The sequence below is a fragment of the Schistocerca serialis genome, chromosome 1 (assembly GCF_023864345.2).
Source record: "Schistocerca serialis cubense isolate TAMUIC-IGC-003099 chromosome 1, iqSchSeri2.2, whole genome shotgun sequence".
Taxonomy (NCBI): domain Eukaryota; kingdom Metazoa; phylum Arthropoda; class Insecta; order Orthoptera; family Acrididae; genus Schistocerca; species Schistocerca serialis.
The window spans coordinates 894,922,608-894,934,419 of NC_064638.1; the positions used below are offsets into that span (position 1 = coordinate 894,922,608).

Consider the following 11,812-nt stretch of genomic DNA (forward strand, 5'->3'; position numbering starts at 1 on the left):
TGTGCATTGCTGTATCATGGATTTGTTTGTACGTGATACCATCAGAGGAGAAGTAATTGTGGATTAGTATATGCCTGGTTATGGTGGCGAGGGAGAGGTTGTATGTTTGGGGTCATTTGGGCATTGGGTAAGGTAGTGTGGAGTAGGCTATGGGCATAAGCACAAGTTGGTAAATGAAAAGGAAATGTGAAAAATAAGTAGAGGAAATGGTTGGTGTCATTTGTGTAAGAGGGTAGGTTACAGGTAATAGGCTGATGATGATCGTCCCCAAGGGAAAAATTCTCCCTGCTGGGACACAGGAAACAGTTACGGTGGAATGTCCTGGATGGTTGGGTTTATGTACTACAGGGGGTTCAGTAAACAGCCACAGTGGAACATCATGGGTGGTTGGGTTGAAGTACTTCAGGAAGCATGTAGAAGGAAGTAGCGCAAGGAGTGGTGGGGTGAGGTGGGAGATAGACTCAGGGGAAAGGTTCTGGGGTGGCACTAGAGTTTTGAGGAGAGGCTGTAGATTCTGCTGGTTTTCTGGAATGGATCACTACAGCAGGCTTGTTAGTGTATGTATCTGACAGCTGGTAGAGTCCTTCCACCAGTTAATCCCTGCACTTCTTGGAGCCTTTGTCAACAGATGGGATTATGAGGTCGGGATCTATTTTTAGGTGATGGGTTGCAGTTCATTCTGAGGATGTGACTTTGGGACCCTGTTGAAGAATTTGGAGAATAATAAGTTTGACATTAGGAAATCCTGGATAGTTAACTTGGGAAGATTATGGAGTAGTGGGATGGATCACTGTTAGACGGAGGACTGAATTGAGCAAGGCAGGGTTTGATATTGGTTATTGGTTTTGGATTGAATTTGGTTGGTAAGGTTGTTGTTGTTGTTGCGGTCTTCAGTCCTGAGACTGGTTTGATGCAGCTCTCCATGCTACTCTATCCTATGTAAGCTTCTTCATCTCCCAGTACCTACTGCAACCTACATCCTTCTGAATCTGCTTAGTGTATTCATCTCTTGGTCTCCCCCTACGATTTTTACCCTCCATGCTGCCCTCCATTCTAAATTGGTGATCCCTTGATGTCTCAGAACATGTCCTACCAACCGATCCCTTCTTCTGGTCAAGTTGTGCCACAAACTTCTCTTCTCCCCAATCCTATTCAATACTTCCTCATTAGTTATGTGATCTACCCATCTAATCTTCAGCATTCTTCTGTAGCACCACATTTCGAAAGCTTCTATTCTGTTCTTGTCCAAACTATTTACCGTCCATGTTTCACTTCCATACATGGCTACACTCCATACAAATACTTTCAGAAATGACTTCCTGACACTTAAAGCTATACTCGATGTTAACAAAGTTCTCTTCTTCAGAAACGCTTTCCTTGCCATTGCCAGTCTACCTTTGATATCCTCTCTACTTCGACCATCTTCAGTTGTTTTGCTCCCCAAATAGCAAAACTCCTTTACTACGTTAAGTGTCTCATTTCCTAATCTAATACCCTCAACATCACCCGACTTAATTCGACTACATTCCTTGGTAAGGTTAGTGGCGAAATAACACACTATAGGGGCTGGGGAAAGGAGAGAAGTTCTTAAGCAAGCCCAGCATTTTTGAATTTGGGAATGTGAAGAAAGGTAAGACCTTTGGAAAGAATGGAAACTTTTTTAGGACTGATGTTTTTGGAGGACTGGTTCATGGCTGTGTTTGTGGTTCGGGGCTTTGTCAGTTGTGGAAGGCAAGGTTTGACAGATCTAAGGAGATGTTTAATGGAGGCTTTTGTTGTGGTAATGGATGGGAGTATGAAGTGAATAGATTGGACAGTTCTTTGAGGTGATATTGTGCATGAGATCGACAGGAGGTGCAAAATGGTTAAGCAAGAATGGCTAGAGGACAAATGTAAGGATGTAGAGGCTTATCTCACCAGGGGTAAGATAGATACTGCCTACAGGAAAATTAAAGAGACCTTTGGAGAAAAGAGAACCACTTGTATGAATATCAAGAGCTCAGATGGAAACCCAGTTCTAAGCAAAGAAGGGAAAGCAGAAAGGTGGAAGGAGTATATAGAGGGTCTATACAAGGGCAATGTACTTGAGGACAATATTATGGAAATGGAAGAGGATGTATATGAAGGTGAAATGAGAGATATGATACTGCGTGAAGGGTTTGACAAAGCACTGAAAGACCTGAGTCAAAACAAGGCCCTGGGAGTAGACAACGTTCCATTAGAACTACTGACAGCCTTGGGAGAGCCAGTCCTGACAAAACTCTACCATCTGGTGAGCAAGATATACGAGACAGGCGAAATACCCTCAGATTTCAAGCAGAATATAATAATTCCAATCCCAAAGAAAGCAGCTGTTGACAGATGCGAAAATTACTGAACTATCAGTTTAATAAGTCACAGCTGCAAAATACTAACCTGAATTCATTACAGGCAAATGGAAAAACTAGTAGAAACCAACCTCGGGGAAGATCAGTTTGGATTCCGTAGAAATATTGGAACACATGAGGCAATACTGACCCTATGACTTATCTTAGAAGAAAGATTAAGGAAAGGCAAACCTATGTTTATAGCATTTGTAGACTTAGAGAAAGCTTTTGACAACATTGACTGGCATACTCTCTTTCAAATTCTGAAGGCGGCAGGGGTAAAATACAGAGAGCGAGAGGCTATTTACAATTTGTACAGAAACCAAGATGGCAGGTATAAGAGTCGAGGGACACGAAAGGGAAGCAGTGGTTGGGAAGGGAGTGAGACAGGGCTGTAGCCTCTCCCTGATGTTATTCAATCTGTATATTGAGCAAGCAGTAAAGGAAACAAAAGAAAAGTTTGGAGTAGGTATTAAAATCCATGGAGAAGAAATAAAAACTTTGAGGTTTGCTGATGACATTGTAATTCTGTCAGAGACAGCAAAGGACTTGGAAGAGCAGTTGAACGGAATGGACAGTGTATTGAAAGGAGGGTATAAGATGAACATCAACAAAAGCAAAACGAGGATAATGGAATGTAGTGAATTAAGTCGGGTGATCCTGAGGGAATTAGATTATGAAATGAGACACTTAAAGTAGTAAAGGAGTTTTGCTATTTGGGGAGCAAAATAACTGATGATGGTCGAAGTAGAGAGGATATAAAATGTAGACTGGCAATGGCAAGGAAATCGTTTCTGAAGAAGAGAAATTTGTTAACATCGAGACTTGATTTTAGTCTCAGGAATTCGTTTCTGAAAGTATTTGTATGGAGAGCAGCCATGTATGGAAGTGAAACATAGATGATAAATAGTTTAGACAAGAAGAGAATACAAGCTTTCGAAATGTGGTGCTACAGAAGAATGCTGAAGATTAGATGGGTAGATCACATAACTAATGACGAGGTATTGAATAGGATTGGGAAGAAGTTTGTGGCACAACTTGACTAGAAGAAGGGATCGGTTGGTAGGACATGTTCTGAGGCATCAAGATATCATCAATTTAGTATTGGAGAGCAGTGTGGAAGCTAAAAATCATAGAGGGAGACCAAGAGATGAATACACTAAGCATATTCAGAAGGATTTAGGTTGCAGTAGTTACTGGGAGATGAAGAAGCTTGCACAAGATAGAGTAGTGTGGAGAGCTGCATCAAACCAATCTCAGGACTGAAGACCACAACAACAACAACAACAACAACATTGTGCATGCTGCTCCAGTTCTTGGAGGACAAATGTTTCAATCTGGGAAATGAGATGCGGAAGTTTGAGACTACATAGCAAGAGGAGTTTATGGATGAAGAAAGTTAGTGCAAGGGCCTTAGACCTGAGACATTGGTTTTGCAAGGCTAGGTTTGTGAGGTCATTGTGGATGGACAGGTTGCAGATGGAGATAGGTAATTTGATGCTCAGGCCATTTGGGGGGGGGGATTCCAAAAGCTAGGCGGTAACACAGGAACAGTATGTGGGACTGGATTCTGGCTATGGATAGGGAAACTTTTCTGTATTGGCACAGATGGAAGGAGCAAGTCACAGAAAAGATGAAACTGATATAGTAAAGTGAAAAAAGATTAAACCTGAAGACCTGAGTAAGTATACTGAAAAATAACATGAAAACAAATTACAATTAACACAGAAATGGGATGAAATCAGACTGAAACTACAAATAAAAAAAAAACAATAATACAGTGAGGTGCATGTCAGTGGGTGGGATGTATGGGAAGGGAGGGACATCAGGTGTAATTCAATTGGATGAGGTAAGTAAGTTGAGTGCTTGAATATGGAAAGAACAGGGGTGTTGATGTTAGGTGCAAGGTGCAAGAAAGTACGTCTTAATTCAGACAGGGCCGAGAAAATGTGTAAATGCTATTGGGTGAAGGTACCAATTTTAAGATCATAGAATAATTATCTCCATGCAGAGAAAGTGGGACATAATATTCTGCAACTACAGTCCATGCAGGCACGTATTGTGTGGATGAGACTGTTGATACAGAATGTCTTGGATGTCAGTGCTTCACACAGTGTGTGGTAAGGAGTGGACAGCATACATAGTTTGTAAGGTGACAAGGAGACAAAGGAAAGTAGAGAAAGAATAGGACAGTCACTGAGTAATGTAATGCAGTAGAGAACAGTAATAAAGATAAACAGCACTGGTTGTAGGATAAAATGGAAGCCGCTAGGTGAAATCAAACATTAGAAAATCTGGGATAGACTAACAATGATATGAAAAGGATGGATTGCTACTCACTACTTAGAGGAGGTAGACGGACACTATGAAAAGGACTACTATACATTATTCAGCTGTCAGACTAAGTCCTTAATAAGACGTAGGCAACGTAACTCCTTACATATTCAGATAAGCACAACTCTCACCCTTGGCTAGTGTCTCCCTCCTTCTATACTAACATTCCCCATGTCCATGTCCTTGCCACTATTCAACACTACCTTTACCTGTGCCTGACTGACTCCAAACCTAAACCCTCCTTCCTTGTCACCATGAGCAGCTGTATCCTCACCCACAGTTACTTCTCATCTGAGGGCATGGCCTGCAAACAATTCATGGTATAGCAAATGGCCCCCATATGGCACCAAACTGAGCTGATCTTTTCATAGGCCATTTATAGAGGAATCCTTCCTAATCACACAGAGTCCGCCCCCCCCCCCCCCTCCCCTCCCTGCCCTCCCCCGATTCAGATTTACTGATGACGTCTTTGTGATCTGGATAGGGAGTTTAGTCACTCTATTCACATTCTTTCATAACCTCAACTCCATCTCCCCCATTGACTTATCCTGGTTCTCCTCAGCTCAACAAGCCACTTCCTCGATTTTGACCTTCACCTGAAGTATCAGTACTTCCATTTGGATCAATTCAAAATAATACCTCCACTTAGACAGCTGCCGCTCATTCTACACCAAGAAGTCCCTTCCATTCAGCATATTCATGCATTGGGGTCACAGCTGCAGTGACAAGCAGTATCTCTCCGAATAATCTAGATGCCTCACTAAGGTCTTCACAGAATGAAGTTACCCACCCCACCTTGTCAAGGAACAGATGCCCTATCCCCTGTCTCCCTAGTCACCTATCATTCTCTACATATACACTATCTGGCCACAAAGGAGCACCCCTCTCATGACTTAGTATCACAAATGGCTAGAGCAGCTGAATCACATTCTCTGCCAGCTGTTGCATAAGTTTTTGTGTGGCTTCCACATAGAAATGGATGCCCTTTGCTGTACTACAGATTTGTTTGTAAGATGCCTAATGGGGATCCTCATGGCACCACCATGTGGTAACCTATTCATAGGTCATCTAGAGAAATACTTCCCAACCACCCAGAATCAGATTCATTGATGACATCTTCATGATCTTCACCGAGGCGAGGACACACTTTTCTCAGATTTCCCATGCCTTATCTGCCCAGCCACCTCACATCCTCCACATACCCATTGTCCAGCCATGAAGGAGCATCCCTTTCATCACTCATTACCAGGACTGGAACAACTGAATCAAATTCTCTGTCAGGGTTTCCACTACCTCTTGTTGTTTCCTGAAATGAGGAATATCCTCCCACTATCTTCCCCCCCCCCCCCCCCAAAAAAAAAAATCCCTCTGTGGTGTTTTACCATTCCCCCATCCTACACTATATACTATATCCTTTGTCCATCCCTATTCCACTTCAGCTCCCAACATGTTGCCCCATGGCTCAAATCCCTAAATAGACCTAGGTGCAAAACCTGTCCCATACAGCCTCCAACTACCACCTACTCCAGTCCTGTAACAGGCATCTCCTACCCCATGAAAGGCAGGGACCTGTGAAAGTAGCTATATTATCTACCAACTTAGCTGCAAGCAATGTGCTGTGTACTATGTGGACATGGCAACTGACAAAATATCATCTGTTTGACTGGCCACTGCCAAACTGTGGCCAAGAGAGAGTCAGTAGCTGAACATATCACTCAACACAATATGCTTTACTTCAATGACTGCATCACAGCCTTTGCCATCTGGGCTCTTCCCAGCAACACCTACTTCTTTTTTGAATTGCGAAAGTGGGAGCTCTCCCTGCAACATATCCTTCATCCTGTCCCCCCCCCCCTCCCCCTCCCTGCCTGGGCTCAGTCTTCACTAATCTGTGTCCCCTACCTGCTTGTACCCTTCTGTGCTTCCACTCCAGACCTACACATGCCTTTTAGCCTACCAGCAAACCTGCATAGTCCTTTTCCCATCTCTCTTTCTCCCCCTCCCCCCACCCTGCAAGCACAGCTTCCTCATGCTGCATTTATAGTCAAGCCAGCATAAGAAGAACCCTGGCAATTGCAGTGGTATAGACGTGGCAGCTTTGCACACTTATCTCAGTGAATTACATAACATGATTTTCTGATTGTCTTTATGGCAATGCATCAGTGTTGTTCCAGCTCCATGTATGACTATTGTTTAAGGATGACAAAAGGAAATATTTCAGCTGTTTGTTAAACTTGACAGGGTATTCAAGTGTGTGCAGAGTGCAGGATTCCTTGTTACAGAGACAAACAGTTGCAATGGAAGTATGAGAATGTTTTTAAGTCATAAATTGCTACTGTTAGGATACTAGATAAGTGAGATCTTATTTAGGGATAGTATATGACCTCCCATTTTCTGTTTGTATATCGACAGTCTTCCTGATATTGTCAATTCTGACCTCAGTTTGTTTGCTCACAATGCTGTTGTGTATGGGAAAATACCACCATTACCAGAAGTAAGGAAATTCAACAGTTGGGCAAAATTTTCTCTAGAGCTTGTGAATGACAGCTGACCATAATTATGGGTAAATTCAAAATAATGCACATAAACGTTAATAAAAGTGCAACTGCATTGAATACACTGAACTTCATCTCAGCACTTAAGTACACCATGTGCCCAATGTTCTCAGGACATCATTATCTTTATCAGTTAACACAGCATCTATATTCTACAGAAAATCACTGTGTAATATGTTAATACAGTGGCAGACAAGACCATTGCTTGAACAGTATCTATTTGTGGAGGGACATTAGCTGTAAGAACAGGTTCTTAATCAATTCAGCTGGCCTGGGTTTCTACTAGGCACCTTCCAAATAAGAGCTGAGAGGTTTAAACTCTGTAGCAACTGTGACGTGTCTCATTACTGTAGCCTTGTTCACTACTAACTTCTATTTATGTGCTCATTTCCTTTTCTCTGAAATTTCTCTCATGTTCTGTTAGTGTGGATAAATCACATTTGATCTATTACATAATTTCTATTATTTTATACCATATAAAAACAGTAACTATGAGAGACACTACAAAGACGTTGGAAACTATAAGCTCCACTGTTCCAGCAATAAAAACATGGCAGCGTTGGGTGTTTTCCAGTATAGTGGGATGCATTGTAGAACAGTTCTGTTGCAGTGGAGGTTCCATAGTGTGAATGACTGCAGGGCTTAGATGGTAGATTTACCAGAGCGAAGATATATTCTGTGGTTGCATTTGACTCTGCAGCTGTGAGATGGAAAAGATGATTGAACTAATGGAACCATGTTGAATGTAAAAGATAGAAAGAAACACTTAATGCTCGACCTGTGGGTGTGTGTCTGTTCCAAATTGTGTCTCTGTCAGCCTTGATACACAATTCTCCTTTCAGTCCTTTTTTTAAAAAAGTTCCTCTTAGATATTGAATATTGGCAATTAATTTTTAAACTTCCCTTTAATTTACAATATGATTATCATTTATTTAATTACTGACCCATGAACACCTACATTGCTCTCCTTTGAGCTCCAAAAACAATAAATATGCTCTTGGCAATGTTTGTTATCATTTATGTGTGAAATTTTCACCTTTGAATTTCTAGTATAATTTACATTTTTGTTTTGCTTTGTTTCAGTGCTTAACAGTTTATTGGGTGACGTCCAGTTTCTACGGCTTGGTACAAAACATAGTTCTTATGTCACCACGTGTCAAGAAATTCTTTAGAATACCAGAAACCCCTTCCCAACTAAAACATCCATACAGGCATATTTACAAGCGCTTAAGGGAGAAAGTAGATAAACTGTTTACTTTTGGAACACAAGTGTCAAAGGAGAAGTAGCACGCTTGTTTTGTGATACAGGTTTTCAGAGGGAGGAAGAGAACCCACCCATGAAGAAATATTACTATATGTTGAAATAGATACTGGTACAGTGACTGGTGTAGTGTAAGTTGTGAATGGGCATATATAAGACACATTTCTTAATTTGTACACTCAAATATTAGAGTGAATTTCAGTTAAGCTTTTGTTCCTTGTTGTCTTTGACAACAAGGTCAATCTTTATTACAGACGTATCATGTGCTTTCCTATGACAATCATGCTATGGTGAAATCTTGTTCACATTTTGAAAGTGGATGCCCTGCTGGATATAGGAAAGCATGAGTGTGTGTGATTTATGACTTGGCAGTTGTCATATCTGAAGCTTTGGGTAACCCTGTTAGGGGTCAAACACATTAATTAACAATTTAGAAAGTTATTTACCCATTACCTGCCAGGCTAAATAAGTTCTTATTGGTGTTAATGAGATTTGTCACTGGCATTATGGTATCTTTTCTTATTCCTTGAATTACAAAGTTTGAGAGACCATACTGATCTTCAGCTCTCAAGTTGCTGGGTTTCTCTATTGATTCATTGAGTTATTTACTATTTACATTAGTGAAGCTAACATTACCATTTGCATTATTGTCTAGATTCTAGAAGCTGTGTGTCCAGTAGTGCTTCTGTTTTGCTCACAACTTTCAATAAGTTGATGTCTGGGGTAGGATTTATAAAATGTGTTGTAATACATCCAGAGAGACTGGAATAGCACTGGCTTTGTTTTGACGCTTTCTCTCTGGTTTAATGGCCTTCCGTTCTCTCTTACAGCTCTTTGGTCTGTTAAGAATGAGTTCATCATTTGCTTTGCATTTTGCTGTGTTGATTTCTGACTTATAATTCATTTTTATTGTTGTATTTCCTTATGAGCTTTACTGTGATATAATGTGTCACAGCATACTTTTTTCTAAGACTAGCATTTGCTCAGCTGTTATATGGCAGAGGATATGTCCCAATTGTATCAGTTATTTGGGTTTCTTCCTGTTCCATTCACATGTGGAGTGCAGGGAGGATGATTCTTTGAATTCCTCTGTGCATTCATCAGTTATTCTAATCTTATCCTTATGATCCCTATGTGGGCGGTACCTGGGGGGTTGTAGTATATTCATAGAGTCATCACTTAGATTCCATTTCTTGAAATTTTGTTAGTAGACTTTCTTGGGCTAGTTTTACACCTATCTTCAAGAATTTTGTAGTTAAGTTCCTTCAGTATCTCTGTGACACTCTCCCATGAATTAAACAAACCTGTGACCACTCATGCTGCCCTTCTCTGTATATATTCAGTATCCTCTGTTAGTCCTATTTGGTATGGGTCCCACATACTTGAGCAATATTCTAGAACTGGTCACACATGTGATCAAGTGATTTGTAAGCAGTCTCCTTTGTAGAAAGCAATCTCCTTTATAGGCAGACTGCACTTTCCCAGTATTCTACCTATAAACTGAAGTCTGCCACTCACTATACCCACAACTGAACCTATGTGGTCATACCATTTTGTCAAGATCTGACTGAATATTTATGCAGCTTCTTCAGGTAGTACTTCATTATAGATAAATGCATCATCTGCGAAAAGCCTGATGTTACTATTGATATTGTCTATGAGGTTGTTCATATACAACATGAACAGCAAGGGTTCCAACACACTTCAGTGGGACACATCTGATGATGACTCTCCATACAAGATAACATGCTGTATCCTCCCTATCAAAAAGTCCTCAATCCAGTCAAAAATTTCAGTGGATACCCCATATGATCATACTTTTGAACTGCGGTACTGAGTCAAATGCTTTTCAGAAAACAATAAATACTGCATCTACCTGTCTGCTTTGATCCAAAGCTTTCAGTATGTCATGTGAGAAAAGTGTGAGTTGGGTTTCACATGATTGATGTTTTCAGAATCCATGCTGGTTGACACTGAAGAGGTCATTCTGGCAGGAGCATTGACATAGTGACCGATAGTGTTATGAAGATTCCAGCAACCTTCGTTTCTGCCTATATGCAAATATCTTGAAATTAAAATGATATGCGACTTTCTCTCAAACACTTTTTGAAATCTCATAATTTCGTCACTACATAATTACCTCATTATGTTTGAGCTCAGAATATGTTCTAAGATTCTATAACAAATCAATGTCAAGGATACTGTATGGTAGTTTAGTGGATCACTTCTACTACCCGTCTTATAGACGGGTGTGACCTGCGCTTTTTTCCAAGAACTGAGCACAATTTTTCGTTCAAGGGATCAACGATAGATTATGGCTAGAAGAGGCGCTAACTCAGATACAAATTCAGTGTAGAATCTGATAGGGATTCCATCAGGCCCTGGAGATTTGTCCAATTGTAATGATTTCAGCTGTTTCTCAATACCACTGACACTAATACTTATTTCATTTTTATTTTCAATGGTTGTTGTTGTTGTTGTGGTCTTCAGTCCTGAGACTGGTTTGATGCAGCTCTCCATGCTACTGTATCCTGTGCAAGCTTCTTCATCTCCCAGTACCTACTGCAGCCTACATCCTACTGAATCTGCGTAGTGTATTCATCTCTTGGTCTCCCTCTATGATTTTTACCCTCCACACTGCCCTCCAGTACCAAATTGGTGATCCCTTGATGCCTCAGAACATGTCCTACCAACCGATCCCTTCTTCTAGTCAAGTTGTGCCACAAACTCCTCTTCTCCCCAATTCTACTCAATACCTCCTCATTAGTTATGTGATCTACCCATTTAATCTTCAGCATTCTTCTGCAGCACCACATTTTCAAAGCTTCTATTCTCTTCTTGTCTAAACTATTTATCGTCTATGTTTCACTTCCATACATGGCTGCTCTCCATACAAATACATTCAGAAACGAATTCCTGACACTAAAATCAATTCTCGATGTTAACAAATTTCTCTTCTTCAGAAACGCTTTCCTTGCCATTGCCAGTCTACATTTTATATCCTCTCTACTTCGACCATCATCAGTTATTTTGCTCCCCAAATAGCAAAACTCCTTTACTACTTTAAGTGTCTCATTTCATAATCTAATTCCCTCAGCATCTCCTGACTTAATTGGACTACATTCCATTATCCTCGTTTTGCTTTTGTTGATGTTCATCTTATACCCTCCTTTCAAGACACTGTCCATTCCGTTCAACTGCTCTTCCAAGTCCTTTGCTGTCTCTGACAGAATTACAATGTCATCAGCAAACCTCAAAGTTTTTATTTCTTCTCCATGGATTTTAATACCTACTCC

The 11,812-nt window shown here is 40.7% G+C and overlaps 1 protein-coding gene across 1 annotated transcript in view; it reads left to right on the top strand.

Moving 5' to 3' along the window:
• LOC126411687 (cytochrome c oxidase assembly protein COX18, mitochondrial) overlaps window positions 1-8,760 on the top strand; it is a 75,610-nt gene extending 66,850 nt beyond the window's left edge. Inside the window, exon 6 of the mRNA XM_050081382.1 lies at window positions 8,339-8,760. Coding sequence (XP_049937339.1) covers window positions 8,339-8,542 — 204 coding nt within the window. The 3' untranslated portion in view covers window positions 8,543-8,760. The remainder of the gene's footprint in view (window positions 1-8,338) is intronic.
• Window positions 8,761-11,812: the final 3,052 nt, after the last annotated feature.